This window comes from Pyrus communis, chromosome 8 (assembly GCF_041283825.1).
Source record: "Pyrus communis isolate YQ-2024b chromosome 8, ASM4128382v1, whole genome shotgun sequence".
In the NCBI taxonomy this organism is placed as follows: Eukaryota; Viridiplantae; Streptophyta; class Magnoliopsida; order Rosales; family Rosaceae; genus Pyrus; species Pyrus communis.
This window is the reverse complement of record NC_142572.1, coordinates 13,299,567-13,320,221: the sequence shown is the minus strand read 5'-3', so window position 1 is coordinate 13,320,221 and position 20,655 is coordinate 13,299,567. Positions and strand designations below refer to the sequence as shown.

The 20,655-nt window shown below is 36.1% G+C and overlaps 1 protein-coding gene across 2 annotated transcripts; it reads left to right on the top strand.

Annotated features, from left to right (window-relative positions):
• Nucleotides 1–212: 212 nt before the first annotated feature.
• Nucleotides 213–1,683, top strand: LOC148695129 (beta-glucosidase 13-like). Of its 2 annotated transcripts, none has more exons than XR_015965083.1 (6): nt 213–542; nt 668–737; nt 847–905; nt 1,024–1,099; nt 1,208–1,293; nt 1,600–1,683. XR_015965083.1 is itself a non-coding variant. In XM_088698247.1 (6 exons), the coding sequence occupies exons 1-6, from the start codon at nt 399–401 to the stop codon at nt 1,674–1,676; spliced, it is 504 nt and encodes a 167-aa protein (XP_088554373.1). In that variant the 5' UTR covers nt 213–398; the 3' UTR covers nt 1,677–1,683. The 2 variants fall into 2 exon arrangements, 1 of the variants encoding a protein (XP_088554373.1); XM_088698247.1 differs by having other exon boundaries at nt 1,216–1,293.
• Nucleotides 1,684–20,655: the final 18,972 nt, after the last annotated feature.

Here is a 20,655-nt window from a genome sequence, read left to right as displayed (position 1 = left end):
TTTATGCAGTTGTTCTTGGCGTTTTGTAATTACTGGGAGAGCTGGTCCTTGTCAAACCATTGGTGTAAAATTCCCTTGGCCTCAATGAAGTAGCTAGGGCTACAATTCTGGGAACTCCATTAAATCATAATCTTAATTGCAGCAATATTGTGGGTTAAAAAGCAAATCCAAAACTTAAAACCTAAAACAAATCACATGCACACTGTCTTGTGTAGTCGGTTAGGTTGCTAGAGCCAAAGCTTTGTTTTTCAACTATATACAGCTTGTAATATTCACTGACTTTCTCAAGTAATCAGAAGCTATTATTCTTCATCTCTTTCTGTTTATTCTCTTCATTTCTTCTGCGTATCAGTTCCTTTAGTTGCTTAGTTTCCTCCGTTCAACCACAGCTATCAACTATGGGATCCCGAACAAACGTGTTTACCACTTTAGTAATTTTATGTGTCATTGCCTCTTTCTCAGCTGAATCATCCACCGTTGATGTAACCAGGTCCGACTTTCCAGCTGATTTTTTTTTTGGAGTCACGACTGATGCTCCGCAGGTTTTTTTTTTTGTGAAACTGTAGTTAACTAGCTGCACACTTTTTCCTTGTATATGTATTTTAATTTCTCTTTGCAAAATTTGATAATGTAATAATATGTATACTCCATCATGAGTTGGGTGTAGTACGAAGGAGCAACAGATGTCGCACGTAAAGGACCAAGTGTGTGGGATAACTACAATGAGAAGTTTCCAGGTCCGTCACATATACTCACTATTAGTTTGTTCTAGTTTCTTTGACATACCCTTATTTCTATGTGTCATAGTTTACCACCTATTTATTTTGTGATTTTCCTTCATTTCAGAGAGGATTCAGGACCATTCCAATCTGTCTATTGCCACCGATTCGTATAGGCGATACAAGGTGAGTGAAGACATATTAATCATCAAGTTCCATTCGCTACTAGCTCCGCAGAAAAGTTAAAAGTGTTTTTTTCTTCTCTATTTGGCATATAGCTTACAACCAGCAATTGTAACTGTAGGAAGATGTGGTGGCTATGAAGAACCTTGGAGTCGATGCCAACAGATTTTCTATTGCCTGGACCAGGATTCTTCCTAGTAAGAACTTTAATGAAAATAATGGCTTTAAGTTTTAATAGCAAACACGACTATGTACATGTTGATGTGTGCTACTTGAGCTCTAATGCATTTTGTTTGCAATTCTAGACATGTAGACGGAAGCTTGAATGGTGGAATAAATCAAGAGGGCCTTGATCACCACAACAACGTGATCGATGAATTACTGAAGAATGGTAAGACACTTAATTTTACAAAGAACAGTGACAGTATATCTTCATAGTTTGTGTTAATTACCAGTGATATGCCTTCAGTTTTCAATAAGTTTTAGGAAGCCTAAGCTTGAAGAAACAATATTTGATATAATATATATGCTTTGTGGAGAATATACACATGATGAAAGATGTTCATCAAGTTTTCTAGCGCTCTGTAAACTGTAGTTATAACAAAGCAATGATCAATAACTGACCACATGCCATTAGCAATTGTCATTCTCCTATATGTTGATCGTTTGATTAAGTCAATTCTATATTTTAATACAGGCATCCAACCCTTTGTGACCCTCTTGCACTTTGAAGTCCCTCTGCACAGTGAATGTATTTCGTTCACTATACTTTAAAGTCCCCTTGCATAGTATCTTTTGACTTTGTAAGTCTTGAAGCATGGTTCATGAACTTGTGATTTGAAGCCACCCTCAAAGTAAGTTAGCAATCGATTTTGTGCTTGCTTAGGGCAGCACCATTTATGTAAAATGATTGAAATGCATACTTCCACTCATACGAGGACCATCTAATCTTCAAAATATGTCCTTGGCATCTTCATATCCTGCAAATGAAACTGTTCAAACTACCAATCGTGAAGGTTTGAAAGTGTCTCACATTGGTAGCAACATTATCAAACCTTCAGTTCATCCAATTAGACTGAATTGAATTTTATATGTCCCACAATTACCTTATAACTTGCTGTCAGTTCACAAGATTTGTCTTGACAATAACTATTAGCTTATTTTGTATGCCAATTGTTTTTGGATCCAGGACAAAGCCACAGGGAGGATCTTGTACAAAGGACTATGCAATAATGGTCTCTATCCTATCCATTCACTTGCTCAACCACAAATAAACATTCAACAAGAATAACATAATGTTTGGCATCATTCATCTAACCCTTTTGCCTCTTAATGCTTTGGAATGTTGCTATATCTTGTGCTAAAGATGTTAATCTTGCACTGTGTAATAATTGTTTAGAAGGAAAGTTCACTAAGCTACCATTTCAAACTAGGTCTCATCAATCCATTGATCATTTTGAAATTGTCCACATTGACCTCTGAGATCCTGCACCATGTAATTCAATGGATGGTTTTAAATACTATGTCACTTTTATTGATGAGTGTACTAGATTTTGTTGGTTATTCCCTTTTGTTGATAATTCAGACTTCTTTTCTTCATTTGTTTCATTATGTGCATTTGTGCAAACTCAATTCTCAACTTTTGTGAAAAGTTTACAAACTAATGGAGGTGGAGAATATGTCAATCATAAATTACACTTTCTTGCAAGACAAGGAAGTTATACATCACAAGTGATGTCCCTATATCCCTAAACAAAATGGCCTAATTGAGAGAAAACATAGGCACATCATTAAAATTGCCGTTACCTTGCTGAATATGCTCAACTTCCTTCCTAATTTTGGTCTTTTGCATGTCAAACAGCTGTGTATCTTATAAATAGAATGCCATCCTCATTTTTACAACACAAATCTCCATTTCAACTCTTGTTTGGAAAATTACCTGTTATATCACATCTAAAGGTATTTGGTTGCCCATGTTTTCTATTATTGAGACCTTACAATAGTTCTAAACTAGAAGCTAAAGCAACTAGATGTGTGTTTCTTGGCTATGCATCTCAATACAAAGAGTATATTTTTTTTTTATGTCTCTAAACACAAGGTGTACATTTCTAGACATGTGTTTTTCAATGAACTAGAGTTTACTTATTCTAGTCTGATAAAATAGTCAACATAACTCTATGCTCACTCTATTCCTAGTGTTGTATTACCACTACCATTAGTCACAACTCTTGACAATTTGCTAGTGTCTCCATCATTACCATCTGTGTCATAACAACTCTTACATTCTTCATCAAGTTCATCATCTATCATTAGTTTACAACCTATACATGCTGCTTCACCCTCTAGTAATTCATCACATAGTCTTATACCTCATGCTGCTTCTAAGTCTATTACTGGCACTGCAAGTGACTCCTCCTTACTCCTTGTGGATCTTTTGTTTGATCTTGAAAATCTTCAAGTGGGTCTTCCCTTTGCTCCACTTAACATGCATCTAATGCAGACTAAAAGCCAGACAAGTATAAATAAGAAAAATGCCTTATTGACAGTTCTAGCTGATTCTGATATTGTGGATTTGTCATTGGTTGAACCTACTTCATACAAGAATGTACCTAAGGTTCTAGTTTGACTTAAAGCAACGCAAAAGGAAATTGGGGCTTTACATTCTCAGGGTACATGGTCTTTGGTTTCTCTTCCATCACAAAAGAATTTAGTTGGATATAAGTGGATCTTTAAAATCAAGAAGAACTCAGATGGTACTATTGTCAGGCCTAAGGCTTGGTTGGTGGCAAAAGGCTTCAATCAAGAACCAGGGCTTAATTATGGAAAGACATTCAGTCCAGTGGTTAAACCTACTACTGTTAGGTTGGTTTTAGCTTTAGTGCACATCGTGGATGAAAATTGAGGCAACTTGATGTTAAAAATACATTGTTGCATGGCTTGTTGTCGGATGAAGTGTACATGTCTCAACCTCTTAGTTTTGTAAATGCATAGAATGCATAGAATCCACATTTGGTTTGCGAACTTCATGAGTCTCTATATGGCTTGAAGCAAGCCCCAAGAGTATGGAACCACATTTCTACCTAACATTGGTTTTCAATCCACTTATTTAGATTCTTCTTTATTTGTGAAGAAGATTGGTTGTGATATTGTGATTTTGGTTCCCTACGTGGATGACATTATAATCACAATAAGCTCTTCATCTGTCATTCATCTTGTTCTTAACTCTCTCACATATGAGTTTGATATAAAGGACTTAGGTGACTTGCACTATTTTCTTGGCATTTAGATCACCTCAATCAAATCTGGGTTGTTCTTATCTAGTCAAAGTTTATGCAGGATTTGCTGAACAAAATTGAGATGTTTGATTCTAAAAGTTATGATACACCTCATTTACCATACAATAGGCTTCTCAAGAATGATGGGGCTCCCTACGACAATCCCACTGCATCTTGCAGCATTATAGGTGCCCTTCAATATCTCACATTTTCAAGGTCGTATACTGCTTTTTCAATGCACCAAATATGCAATTTATGCAAAATCCTATAGTTTCACACTATATTGTTGTCAAGCGCAAACTTAGGTACTTGAAGGGCACAATGCATCATGGTATTATTTATTCAAAAAGGGGTTTGGTATTAAAAGCTTTCAGTGATGCTGACTTGGCCTGGGATCCAATTGATCGCAGGTCAACAATAGGTTTAGTTGTGTTTTTGGGATCCAATCCTATTTCCTGGTCATCCAAGAAGCAACAAATGGTATCACGATCTTCCACAAAGGCAGAATATCGTGCATTGCTACTACTTCAACTGAACTAGTTGAATTCAACAATTGCTTTCATTTATGCAGATCATAGTCATTGCTCATCCTGTGTTATTTTGTGATAAATTGTCTTCAATTACCCTATCTTTTAATCCTGTTCAGCACCAAAAAACAAAGCATACCGAAGCTGATGTTCATTTATCCGTGAAAGTATTTCCAAGAAGCAACTTGAAGTGCAGTTTGTGTCTTCTCAAGAGCAATTTATAGATATACTTACAAAGGGTCTCAGTGCACCCTTGTTTCAAACACACTGCAACAATCTCATGCTTGGATTACTCAACCAAGATCCTGAGGGCGGATGTTAGAGTATATTCAATGGTTAGAGATTGTGATACTTGTCATTCATATGTAGAGTTGGGTAGTGAAGGTTGTTAGATTCCATTGCTTAAATATACAAGTGTGATGTAATAACTTCTTCATTAAGAAATATCAAAGATAATATATTTTTCTCTTCTCTCCATTTTCGAATCCTTTATTTCTCTCTCTAAGAATCATATTCAAGAACTCTCAAATTGCTCACTTATGGTTAACATATACAACTTGATTAAGGAGAACCACTTCATATGAAACATGTTTCTTCAATTTAAATTGATATTCATACTGGTATTGTCCACACACTTAATGTAACGTCTCGAAAATTCTTATTTGGAAGCTAAATCTGATGATAGGCCAAATTAAAATCTTGTTTACATACTACCATTAATCACAATCTCTTTAATAAATTCTTAATTCCTCACAAATTTTATCGCTAAACTTATTTAACAAAAAACATAAGGTCCATCTTTGAACTAAACACCCAATCTCTTTTCTTCTTTCTAATTTTCATTAAAGATTAATCTCAATTATTTTATGGCTGCATCTAACCTTCTTGTTAAACTACCTACGTTCCCTACAAAGGGATCAAGCCAATCATAGTTCACATTTCCAATTTCTAAATCCATTTTCGATAATACTCAATTAACCGAAATATCTAACATTCGTGTTAATAATCGAAGTACCTCAAATGTATATCTAACATTCGTGTTAATAATCGAAGTACCTCAAATGTATACCAAATACGTAATTGGAATATCGAAATACGCATAAAATGGTAGCGTCGGCTGATTGGCCACGTGCCACCACACGTGACGGTTTCCTGCGAACGGAAACCTAAAATTCTGACGAACTCTAAAAATTACCAAATTTTACAGGGTTGTAGAACACAACAAGGGGGAGAACTTTTATACCTAGGCCGAAGCCCAGTTCAACTGGGAAATGGTCGGAAAACCACTCGAACCATCGAAACCCTCGATTTGGGTAGTTTGGGTTAGAAATTTGAAATCTAACACCATAGGGACGTTGGACTTGATGAGAGCTTTCCATAAACACCAAATCCACCTTGAACGGGGGTCGGACGGAGAAGATAGGACCGGGTCAAGGAACCGGGTCGGGTGGAGAAACCAGGTTGGCCGATTCTCTCATTCTCCCTTCCCTCATTTCCCTCATTTTCTTTTCTTCCCATTTGTCCTCCCTTCTACCCCCCCCCCCCTTTTCCTGATTGGCAGCTCCCTCTCCTTTTTCTTCCCTTCTTTCCATCTCAGCCACACACTTGGCACCATATCCACACTCCAACAAATCTGGAGCCTTCCAGATAAATAATTAAATTACCGTTTTTGCCCCTAACTTCGTTCGTTAATAACTCATTCGTTATAACTCCGTTTCACAAATGGTTTGCGTCTACACATTCATGAGATCGAGCTCTATCCAAATATGCCAAGAAATATGATAAAATATATGAGGATAAAATACGTCCTCGTATAATTACGTTTAGTCAACGAGGGACATTTTCGTCATTTCAACTTCCAAAAAAAAAAAGTTCCACATAATCATTTATTTTAAAATTTTCAAGGTATTACACTTAATTACAAGTGTAATTAAGTAGGTGGGGGTATTATTCAAAAGGCTTTGGTAAAATATGATAAACTTTTTAGGCCCAACGCAGTTCATGTCTCAACTTACCATCTATTGCTAGATATGTTCTCAACACACCTCCTCATGAGTGGCTTCATGGAGTTACAAGGAAAACCGGTCCAACCATTATTCTGAATAAAAACTCCCACTATTAACTGTACATTATTGTCTGATTAAATTGTAGCGATGGTCCCTTAACTTTAACTAAATTAGAGCAATGGTCCCTGGTCTCTTAACTAAAAATTCATTACCATTGATTCCTTAACTCATCAAAACATATAGCTATGGTTCTTTTCGTCAACTCCGTCAGAATTCTGTCAAAATGAGTTATGTTGAAATGACCATTGCTCCAATTGGGTTAAATTAAAGTTGAGGGACCATTTCTCTAGTTGGATTCCAGTTGGATTAAAGTTGAGGGACTATTGATACAGTTTTTCTTATTTGATTTTTCATATTTGCCCCTTGATTCAACCTCAAGTGCATGGCACGTGACTCGTTTTGACGGAAGTTCTAACAGAATTAATGAATAGGACCATAGCTGAACGTTTTGATGAGCTGAGTAACCAATGGTAATGGATTTATAGTTGAAGGACCATTGCTCCAATTGGGTTAAAGTTGAGGGATCATTGTTACATTAATTTACTCATCTTGTCATATGATCGATATAAGATCTTATTCTCCAATAAAATAGTATTGGAACCATTCAATATAAGAAAGATTCACTTCATAAGATTTTAACATGTGTTTCAGCATGTATATTTGAGTGATACAATGGATAGATGTTTGAAAGAATGTGAAAGAAAACACGAAACACAAAGAGAGGGCGCAATGAAAATGGAACGAAAGTTAGAATTCTAAATAACGAGAATAAGATCTTGGTGAGTGTTCATCATGTAAAAGAAGCAAGTGAAATATACAGTAAAGAGAAAGATATATGTTTGGATTAAATTGTAGTCCTCAGGCCAAAATCTTACATTTCATCATTAATTTCAAAGTATTTCCTTCTTCATACAAAATGTAGTACATAATTAACTCATAATTAATTATTCTTGGTTAAAGGATAATATACCATTGCAAGATTCTCATTATATATGCCATGATCGAATTAGTGGTAACCCAAGTAAGCATCTGTATCGTTAACACAACCATCCCACATTTCTCTACTTAATTTCGAAGCATAATCATTGTTGACTTTGACATGAATTTTGCGAAACGCTTCATTCACTAATGCTTTTTGACAAGACTGACCAAGGTCAATGAGATCAAAGCAACACTCTAGATCCACTGGCACTGGCTTAACGAGTACATAATCAAATACTTCTTTTTCACAACTGGGAGAAAAATGTCTCCTGCATTCCTCTAAAAACTCAGAACTAGACGGAGAAGATGCTAAGATTGCAAATCCTGGAATAAACATTGCTTGTTCAATCACAAAAATGAGGATCAAAACAATAGTTGAACTATTTAATCTTCCCATTTTTCCTTCTTCTTTTGGTGTATATGTGAATGCTTTTATTTTGCTGGAATGAAAGCTGTGGGATGACTGAGGTTAAAAAACAAGAAGTATTTATTTATATGTTGAACACTCTTGAGGATGATAAAATAAATAAAACTGTTTTTGAATTGTAACTCGTAAATTGAATGCTGAATTAACTCAATGCTTCATTGGGAAGAGTTTTTGAGGGTGACGGGTACATACTCATAAGCCTAACTGGTGGTGTTGCCCACTAATTCCACATTGACACGTGTAAAACAACCATAAAAATGGAAATAACTCTTTAAAAGATTAATTGTTGTTGTAAGTTTATTTGACTGATGAATTATAGAGATTGAGAAAGAGGGTGCGGTAAGCATGGAGAGAATTAGGTGAATTCTAAAGTGTGATTTCTCATTCCATTGTGTCTTTATTTATAGTAGTAGGAAATGTAGATTTCGTACCCCAATAAATTATAACTATAATAGGATAATATATAAAGAAAAGATATGGTAAAATCTCACAAAGATATCCCAAGATAATATAGGATTTACACAATTACATTTCTAAACTATTAGGACTGCAACACTCCGTCTTGAGTGTGTAAATACTCAAATAAATGGTGCATCAGGTCTTCAATGATGAAGTAATTTCAGTGGATGAAGTTGTTGGTACAATGAGTGAATGTGAATCTCAAATTAATTGAAGTACGCATAAAAAGGTAAAACTCACAAAACCTTGCTATGGTAAAACCCAATGTTGGATAAAAACCCTTAGACCAAGGAGAAATGTGAGAAGTTGCATTAAGTCAACATCTTTTGGACGCAAGTAGCAAGCTCACAATGATCAGCCTAGGATGGGTGTCTAGTCAAAACCTAGTTAGGTAACAAAAAACAGTGGGAAAATGCTCCAAATCGTGAGAAAAAGAGTACATTAAGATCAAGTGAGTATGTATACTTCTGGATACTCCCCATGAGTTTGACAAAACTTCCAAACGAGAAATACAAGCATTGCATATAAGATAATTACGTATATCAATTCCTTGAACAAGCTTCTAGAAGGTAGACTTATGCAGTGATGTGTGAAGAGGTTAGCAATGTTGCCTAGGATTAGATTGCTTGACTTCAATCTCCTGATGCTTTGTTGATGTAGATGTAGACGCAATGCGTCTTGGCTTCATTTTTTCGATGTATCATGTCTTGGTCGGGTGGATAAATGTGGCATAGTCCTTATGCTTCGTAGTTTGGACGCAATGATGGATGAAAATAGCAGGTACTTTGAATATGCTCAACAAGAGCTCCTAACCATATCTCATGTGTGGCGTAGTGAAGTGAGGTGAGCCTTGGAACGATTCGAAGATTTCACAACTAATGTCTATATAGTGGACCACCAAGATATTGCGTTATCCTTAACGGTAAAGACTTAACCATTTGGAGATGTCCTTGTGCAGGTTTTATAAGTAACTAGTGTCATTAATGAGTTGATATTTTACTATATATTTTACCCTATTCTTAGTAATAATTTATTGGTTATTTTGGTAAAATTTTGATACTTTGTTATATATTTCCAATGTAGGACTTTTGATTTGCTCTGGGGTAAAACGTGACCAAATGGATGAATTTTGGAGTGATTTTAATTGGAGGACATTTATGAGTCTATCATGTTGTTCATACCAAAGTTTCAGATTTTTTCACCAAGTGATTATTTTCTGGCGATGAAATAAAGAAGTAGTGCACATTATTGGAAGGTGACTTTTTGGGCTTAATTGCGGTTTTTGGAGCCCAAGATGACCTCCGATCGGTTCGTGGCCTTTTGGAGAAGTGTTCAGATTATTCCAAGCTTTAAATCTATCCATTTTGGGCCATTTTTGGAGCAGATATTAGTCCAAAACGTGACTGTGCAGATTTTGGACGAATTTTACTAGTTAATTTGGAATTTTGTTTCCTAGTTTTATCTGAAGACCTTCTCTAGGGTTTTATATTGTAGTAATAAAAATAAGGCTATTTAGCCATTGGCATGTGCTAATTTGGAGAATTGCTTTTGGCAATTCAAGTTTATTTTTAAGGTGTTTTCTATCCTTATTTTTAATAATATTTTGTTTATGGTTGTTCGTAACTAGTTTTGTTTGTTAGGGCGAGGCCCCGAGCCTTAGCATAATTATGTAGTCTTTATTCAATTGATTATGATCTTATGCATGCTTGCTTTGAATTATTGATCATTGTGTTTGAACTGTCTGTATATCTTAATGCTTAACTACCATTACGATGTTTAGATAAGTAATCCGATGTAATTTGGTTGGTATATCACTGGAGGATTGAGTATTGTTTCTAGTGGTTAATGATTGTAATTTCACTTAGGATGAATATCACATCTTAGGGGTTGCATGGTTTTTTCAAGGGGTTTTCACAAAACTTAATGAGTCTTGCATATCATATTTGTTCTGAATATCACAGACGGTTGCATGTTAGATATACATTCTTGAGGGAATATCACGAGGAGAATATCCATTAGGAAAACCTAACCTTCAAAGTTACATGTGTAATTCATAAGTAATTGGTAAAATTACGTAAGATTGTTATGGTGATGGTGGAACCCTAGGCTTTTACAATTTGATTTTCAAAACGTTTCTTTTTGTTTAAATTGGTTTATTATACAAAATGGTTCCTGAGATTTGCATGATCAATAAAAATGATCCATGAGATTGAAAATCAATAGAAATGGTCCCTGAGATTGTCCACCATCCATAATTTTGGTCATTCCGTTAAAAACTCATTGGGCAATTTTCAAAGCTTCATAACTCAATTGATTCTTAACCAAATTCGACCCATAATATATCAAAATGAAGCTAAGAAAGTGTAGAACATGATTATACCTATTTGGAAGCCCAATGATTGCCGGAAATGGCTGGAAAATAGCCTTGAAGGTGACTAGTCCGCAGAAAAACTGGAAAACTCGCCGGAAACTGGGTAAAATTTAAACGTTTATAACTTATTCAATACTCAATGAAAGCGAGTGATTCAAAAACAAAAATCATACTCATCGACGAGACGAAGAGAATGGTATCTTTCTTTACTGCTAACTCACTGTGGTTTGGTAGGAAACTGCTCGAAAGTGGCTAACTCGAAAATAGTTAGCCACTTAGCTACTTTCAAGCCGTTGTCCAACCAAACCAAGGCGAGTTAGCCTTCGAAAAAGTACCATTCTCTTTGTCTCATCAAGAAGTATTAGTTTCGTGTTTGACTCATTCGATTTCGTTCAGTATTGAAGATGTTATGGAAAAGTTTACCTAGTTTCCAGCGAGTTTTCCAGTTTTCCCGCAAACCAGTCACCTTTCAGGCTATTTTCCAATCATCTCTAGCAACCATTGGGCTTCCAAATAGGTATAATCTTATTCTACACTTTCCTATCTTATTTTGATATATTATGGGTCGAATTTGATTAAGAAACGATTGAGTTACAAAGCTTTGAAAATTGCCCAAAATTGTTTTTAATAGAAAGACCAAAATCAAGGATGGTGGACAATATCAAGGACCATTTCTATTGATTTTCAATCTCGGGGACCATTTCTATTGATCATTCAAATCTCAAGGACCATTTTGTATAATAACCCTTTTCTTTATTTTGCTAATTTCTTTAATTGTTTTAATGTAAAATTCATTTTTATTATTTTAAATTCCGAAATCAACATTTTTCCAACTTTGTTTTAGATAATTAATTAGGAGTTAGTTTTAAATACAAATTATTCATTCAATCCTTATGGAAAACGACCTTACTTTAGTCGTTTATACTACAACTACCTTGCTCTCTTACAAGTATTTTTAATTATTTTTATCCCTATTTTTATCCTATCAGTCACCATAACAAACAAGACAAGCATCATTCCAAGAACCAAGGGGGTTGGATCCACTCGGTATGCATAGGGATAAGACTAAATCTGTAGTACCTTCAGAGTAATGGGAATATGTCTTTAATAGGATGGTTGAATGTAGGCGCAGTGCTGCATCTTTAACAATAGATCAACAACGAATGTCCTCTTTAACGTAATGAGCTAAGTACAACAAAGTGCAAAGTTGAGCTTAGATATAGAACTTTGGATTTCATAACTTCTTCAAGGGTCTCATTTACATATAGTGTATGGAAGATCATAGGTATACTCAAAGGTAACACCTTTGGGATGCAATTTGACTAGTGGACCAAGATACCATTAGAACAACGCTTGAACTTCAAGTCAAGGCATAAACGAGCTTTTCCAAGATCTTTCTCAAATTTCATCTTCAAGTATGAGGCAGTTTTCTCAAGCTATTCTAGAGTATTAGTGAGATTCATGTCATTGACATAAAATCTGTAACTCTAACAATTTGAAATGAGACTTCATAGTTTAACACGCAAGAGTATAATTTCATATTCTTGAAGCATAAGAGTCGAGAAGAGGAAAAGTTGAAGCAAAAGGTGCATCGATGATGGACACGTGGGCTAGGAGGGCAAAGTTGTCTTTTTGTTGTGTAAGAATGGGAAAAATGGCTGATAACAGAGGAATTGGAGGGCACTTTAGTCCATTCACTATTGGTGAACAATGTTTTTTACTTAGGTTTTTAGTATAAGTATAATGTGTTCTCGTTATTTGTGTGAAAGGAAAAATCGAAAATATGTCTTGTGAATACAATAAAGTCTGGATTTATTCTGTTGTTCAACATGTTATGCACTATCAAAGTTGAACCAAACGCAAAAAAACGATTGATAAGGAAGAGACTAAAGCTACAAAAGTTTTCTAGAAGCTAATAATGGTGCAGAATTTGACTTCTAGAGTTTTAATGTCTTTCGAAAATAAATGGAGGATGCAGAAATCGAATGAGTTAAAAGAACTTGTTACAATCTGTATTTTCATATGATCCATTATTCTAGTGAATATGGTTCCTAAAATTAGTTTAACAATTTTGAATCCCCCTGGATATATATTTATTATATATAAATATTGTTATATCCTGCAGAAATCGTCCTTATATATAGAGAGGATTACGTATCGTTTTCGAATTGGCAATGAAACCATTCAAAACCAGGTATGACTTGGTTTTTACAACTTGATTAAGAGGAACCGCTTCATATGAAACATCTCTTTATTTTGAATTGATATTCAAACTTCTATAATATGTTTCTCAAGCCTTTAATGAGTTACATACGGAGTATAAAAGTTTAAAACCAAAGGGACACAACTCCACCTTTGAAAAGGTGTGAAAATTTGAGTACTGTAGAAGTAGCCAGCTGGTCGCTAAGTCACAACATCGTGCATGTGGATTACTACTGATCATCTTCATACCGGTATTGTCCTCCATTTAATCACATGTGCAATTCAGTAGGTGGGGGTATTATTCAAAAGCCTTCTGTAAAATATGATGAACTTTTTAGGCCCCAGACGGTCCACCACTAACCTGTGAGGTCACCATATATAAGACCCAAAACCCTAACTTAGTGGGTGCTCACCATCTAAAAGAAACAAGTGAAATATACAGTAAGCATAGAGTTAGATGTTTGGATTAAATTGTAGTCCTCAGGCCAAAATCTTACATTAATTTCATCACTAATTTCAAATGGGGTGTGATATCCACACACCCTATTTTACTTCTCACACACCTTTTTAAATTTCGGCCATCGGATTAGATGAATTGAAGAAGATCAACGGACATAAATTATCAAAGAGTGTGTGAGAAGTAAAATGGGGTGTGTGGATAGCACACCCCTTTCAAATTATTTCCTTCTTCATACAGAATGCAGTACATAATTAAATCACAATTAATTATTCTTCGCCAAAGAATAATATGTCATTGCAAGATTCTTATTATATAGGCAATGATAGAATTAGTGGTAACCCAGGTAAGCATCTGTTTTTTCAACACAATCATCCCACATTTCGTTACTTAATTTCAAAGCATAATCTTTGTTTACTTTGGCATGAAATTTGTGAAGAGCTTCATTCACTAATGCTTTCTGGCAAGATTGACCAAGGTCAATGAGATCGAAGCAACACCATAGATCCACACCCCATGACGTTTTAATGTGTGTGTGTGTGTGTGTGTGTTGATTCTTTTCTTTTGTTAAGATAAAGGCTTCGGAATGATCTTTATATATGTTAAGCACTATTAATAATGACAAATAAATCAAACAGTTTTGGCAGCGTAACTCCTAAATTGAATGCAAAATTAACTCAATATTTTTTAGATAGTAAAAAGTGCGGTTCCTTGACCTTTTCGGTTTTCTCAATTTATGAGATACTAGCCTCTTGGCGTGTGGGCAATTTGTTTATTTATTTATTTTATTTTATTATTATTGTGTTGATTAAATTAATTATGTGGAAAGAGAAATGCTAGTTACTTTCTTTACTTACGTTTCCATATTTGTATTTCCCACTCAATAGATGCCATGTGGACTTATCTTGCACCATAACTTATGCATTATTTGTCTTTTAAATTTCTTTAATCTCTTTCCCCCAATGCCCCTATTTAAAACTCATTTATCAATTAAATCATTAAATAATCCATCTAATTTGACAAATCTGTTGCAGTCATATTTAATATAGGAATATAATTGTTTAAATCCTAGTATATTTCAGATATCTTTAGAAGATTCTCTAGGGTTAGATATTATCCTATTAGAGTTGTAATTCTATTAGGCTAAGGAATTAACCCTCCATACTGCTATAAAAAAATGCACAATGTGGTGGAATACAACACGTTAGAAGCTAAGGAACTGAAGGATTGTGGATAAGGCTCTTCTCCAAAAAATTAAAGGGTTTTATTTGTTTTCTTCCAATCAGATACGCTTAAATAAAGTAAGATATTTGAAACGATCGTGAAGTATGAAAACATTCTCCATGTTGCATGAACACCATTTATATTTACCTTCCAATATATATTGTATATGTTTCATATACTTGTCAACTTATATATACATTCCATGCATTGCGCAATTATTTATGCTATGCGAAATTTGTGAGTCAAAGCATCATAATAAATTAGAAGCAATTGAGGTTTTAACCCCAGAAGTCAAAAAGAAAAAAAAGGATTTTTTTTTTTTTGTTTTTTGTGGCATAAGCCGCAGCGATGCTGGCACCACTAAGCCGAGCCCTTTTGCTGGCCCGTAGCCCAGCTGCGTCGAGCATGCATTGGGACAACATCGTTTGACTTTTGGACTACCAAGGCAACAACCTTTTAGGCTTGCTGTGCATCCATGGACACCCTAGGTTCATCCTGGTAGGGTTTAACACGGGCTTGCAGCCCCCAACCCACTTCAGCAGCCATGCTGGGTCCTACCCCTTGTGCATCTAGCCCAAAACAAGCAGCCCCTTACTGTTGGGCCTTGTCTTTTTGTGCCCCAATCCACTTGCAACAAGTTTTTGCTTGTTGGGCCTTGCCCGCGTGTGACCCAGCCTGTCTCCAGCAAGCTCGTCTGTTTGCTAAGCTTGCATCATGCCTTCGACCTGCTTGCCAGCAGCCCTTGCGCTGCTGGGCTTTCTTTGCCCTAGCCCAAAATCGAAGCTAACCTTTGGCTGGACTTCGCTGCGTACACATTTAGGTCAGCCCTTTGTTGGGCCTGCTACCCATGCCCTCAAAACCAACTGTTTTTGTTACTGGCTTACCTCAGACCCATGACCCAGAGGCTTACAGCCCTTCCTGTGGCTGCAGGGTCTGCTCGTGCACTTCAACCAGCCCAACGAGGCTGAGCCAAATGACGACGCAACAAAGCAGCCTAATGATACCCTGGATGCAGCCGAGCATGCCTTAGCCGCTCTTGCTCCACCCGATGGAGACTTCTGGCATTTGCATGTTGATGGCGCATCCAACTACAAAGGCTCAGAAGCAGGTGTGGTCCTTATTACCCCAAACGGTTCAATGCTCGAGCAAGCAATCACTCTAGGCTTTAAAACATCCAACAACGAAGCAGAGTACGAGGACTTACTAGTAGGCCTCTAAATGGCAAAAGACTTGGCGGTGAAAAAGCTCGTAATTCATTCTGATTCCCAGCAAATCACCAACAAGACTACTAGGGAGTACACGGAAAAACATTCGAAGATGGAGCAATACCTAGAGAAGGTACGAAAGCAGCTAGAGGTGTTTCAAGCTTACACCTTCACTCAAGTTCGACGGGCAGATAACGCCCACACGGACGCGCTAGCCGGCCTTGACTCTGCCCTCAACCACCAACTCAAACGCTCTATACTGGTGGAGTATCTGGACAAGCTAAGCATAGAAACGGAGCCAGCAGCTGAGGTGTCACAGGTTAGTACAACTCCGAACTGGCAAGATTCCATTATAGACTAATGGCACACTCCCCACGAAAAGATTGGAGCCTAGAAAACTCCAAATAAAGGTGGCACGTTACTACATATGGAACGGCATTCACATCCGAAGATCCTACAGTGCACCACATCTCCGTTGTATACCTCATCCCAACGACCTAAAAGTTCTAAGTTCAATCCACGAAGGTGTTTGTGGAAATCACTCCGGAGGTCGATCCTTAGCACAGAAGGCTCTTAACGTAGGCTATTGCTGGCCTACCATGCATCAAAATGCTAAGGAGTTAGTACAAAAATGCGACTGTTGCCAATATTACACGACACGGAAGATGCCTTTCCATCTGATTTTACTTCTGCTACTCCCAACTCAACATTTTTGGCATCACCCAATGCGGAGAGAACCTATTATGATCCATCCCTATGGACTCCTATGGAAATAGAAACTGCCACAGGCAATGCGGAACACACTCTTTTAGAACATCCTCTAAAGTTTAAGAGCACATATACTGAAGTTGCGGTAGTCATATTGTCTAATATCCTTATCCAATGTAATCTAGAGCATTGCTGTTTGATCTGCAATCTAAATAAAATTCACAGAGATAATATTCAGTAAGGATCTGAAAATTGGGCGTTTACTCTTTTTGGTTTCATCTTTGCAGGATGGTTCCGGCGCCAGAGAATCGAGTGGGGAGCCCCTGGTGACCAGTTATAATAAATTATTCCTGGGCAAGGTTGATTACATCTGGTAAATTTTCTATGGTTCTGATTTTCCTTGTGCATTTCCTGTCACCTTATTCTGCTTATCAGATTTTTAGAGTCGAGAACTCACTTTTACATCTCTGTTTTAATAAAATTCGTGTACCACTCTCTTGTCTGATCATTTATTTTTCTTATTCTGAGCCTGCGGAATAGGTTGAGACCTATTATTGCTTCTTGTAATTTTCTTTTTTAAATATCAGGCGTTCTGAAGGTCTGCAGACTGTCAGGGTGTTTGCTCCTATTCCGAAGCAAGCTACGCAGTGGACTTCAGGGTTCCCAACCAAGGTACGGGCTTTCTACTGATATTAAACAGAGAACGGTATCTATTTACTATTTTCGGGAAAGCAAGGGAATGAATTAAATTATGATCTTAAGAATAGACTTTTCACTGAAGCAGTATATAATAAATGACATTGATTAATCCTCGTTGAATGAATGAACTTGAGAGACATTTCTGAGGTATTTTTTTTGGGGACGGTTTTGCAGAAATGGGGTAGTGATCATATTGCATTGGCTTCTGAGTTGGCATTCATTAACAATTCTGTCCAATCATGAGGGTAGCACAGATGTCCACAGCAGTTAGTCATTGACATCCGAGGATTGTGATCGGACAAATTGCGGCAACAACTGTCAAATTCTTTGAGCTTCTAGTCACAGGTTCTGCAGCAACTCCTGTATATATTTTTTATCTTCATGGTATTCAGTTCTGCAGTTGCTATCTAGAAAATTAGAATTGAACAGTCGTCACTTGTCACCTTTGGACCAACTCAAACGGATTCTGCTCTTGTGAGTATGCCCCTGTGACTTGACGGCCATTGATTCTTTTGAAATTCACAATAGATTCCTTTTTAATCGTTGACATGCCGGAGATGACTGACAACATTAAGCAGAAACCAACATCAGAAACTTAACTATTTAGGTTGGATTCTTCACCTCTCGTTTGCCTCTGCGCAAGTCGTTAACGAATTCTGATTTTGTTGTGGAACCAATAATAGTAGTGATTATTTTCTTCCAGAAAATAGGCCATTTTGTTACAGATGAAATACGATTTTGTACATTGTTACACTGCATGCTCCATTAAATTAGTATACGGTACAAACTGTTTCTTTAGATACGGTTCGGATGAGAGAAGTTGAAATGTGGTGCTAATTGTTATGAAATTCACCTCACCTCGCCCTAAAATAAATTGCCGTATCAACTCCAAAGACGAAGTCAGTTTTAACTGTCCACTTTTGACATTTGGTTGTTGAAACTATTGAAATCAAATATTGACGACACATCGACTGAATGATGATTTAACAACATGTATAAAAATGATCATTTCCACATTTTACCCAAAAAGCCTCAAGAGTATTCGAACATTGAGCAAGTTTATATTTTCCTTTGTATATGTCCTTTCATGTTAGAGACTTGCATGTAACGGAACAACGTTTGCTGTAGCGTTCTAAATTAATAATGCATGGCACTAAGCCTTGTATTATATTATTGGATTGAAATGCGAGGCGAGTAGTGTAACGTGTTCTTGAAACTGAGTTGATGAATAGTTTTAGCTCTTTTATTGTTGAAGACACCCCACCTTTATAAAATAGGTAAGAAATGAAGAACTTCCAACACTCCATCTCAGCTGCTCTCCCCGCCATTTTCCTTGTCGGTGTCGTCGGCCCATGACAGCCACCCCTTTTCCGCTGTTCGCTCTCTCTGGAGTTCTCACTTCTGTCAATGTTTTGCAGGACATGGAATCATTGTTCTAAAAATCACCGCCTAGCGCTGCCTACAGCGCTAGGCGGCTGGCCACTGCCCCAATTAATGTCTGGGCATTTGAAAATTGAAAAATGGCGCCTAAACATGTTGAGACGCCTGCCTAGGCACCAACCTAGCCCGCCCAGACCTGCCTAGGTTGCGACTCATGTGGACAGAAAATAGATAACAATTCATTTTGCATTTAATTTTTTCTTTCAATAAATTGTAAAAAACTTGTTGAATACTTAAATGAACACACATTATTTGCTTGTTCTCCATGTTTTCATTATGTTTCAATACTTCATAATATATATATATATATATATATATATATATATATATATATATCATTCTATTTTGTAGTTTATGATAAAATTATATATATATATATATATATATATATATTAAGTATAAACTGATACTTATTTACACAAAATATAATATATTTATTTAAATTCACCAAGTCTTATTAGTCGCCCTCTAGGCCCTAAGCACCTAAGCGCTAGGCTCCAGCCTGCCGTCCGACTAGTGCCTAGCGTCTTTTAGAATCTTGCATGGAACACCAGAAAACTGCATTTTCTAATGTCGAAATTAGCCTAATCAGGGATATCTACTTTGATGGCCGTGAAAAATTTGGAAAAATGATAATTGTAGAGAAGCAATCCTTCCATAGTAAACGAGGAATTGACTTTCTGTTCTTTTTTCTTTTGAACAAAAACACAACCTGGAACCTCCTCATTAATTTTAAATAGTAGAAACCACCAGTTTTGGTTAAACTTCTTAGAATTGATTTTCTATCACATGATTGGCTAGGTTAATTGGAAGTCAGCATATGTTTGTGTATATCCAACACTATCTTCTTGCGTACTTGAGATCATTTTGTTGATGGTGAAGCCATGGTGGGTGTCCGTCTAGAAGGTACAGGGTGATGTTGGTAGTACTGGGTTTGTTTATTTATTTTTAATTTAATTGGTATTTTAAGCAAAATGGTATGTGAGGTTTGCATAACTCTTCATTTTGCTTCCTAAGATTTGAAATCAATAGAAGTGGTCCTTGAGTTTGTCTACTGTCCATCATTTGATCATTTCTTGAAAAATCTTCGTTAAATAAGAATCAAAATAACAATACTATCCTCAATTTAATAAATAATGTGTCAAAATGATTTGACAAAAATTAAAGGTATTTTGACGTTTTATCTTATTTAATGGAGATTTTTCACAAAATGACCGAAGTGATTGATGGACAAATTTAGGAACTAGATCCATTGATTTAAATTTTAATGACTGAGGTGATAAGTTATGCTAATCTCAGTGACCATTTTGCACCATTTCGACCTTGCCTATATTTTAGTTGGGAATTAACAAAAAAAAAAAAAAAGGATTTGAGACGATTACTTTTTCAATGTAACTATAGTACGTGGTCACGTGATGGCAAAAGGGGGATTGAGATTATCATGTGACGATTGAATTTTCAATATGATTGGAATCACAAGTATATGTTATGATCAATCCACTATTGAATTAACACGTACAGTTATTTATTAATATTATATTTATGTCCTTGAAATATTTGTTGTGCCGTTTTGTTGTATTACAAAAAAAATATGTTAGTAATACCATGTTGCAGTGAGAGAAACATATCCAAAAACTTCTCATCAATGATTTTCTAATATGTATCAATCTGTTAGTGCTTACAATCATTCAATACACCAGAATTCTTGATCG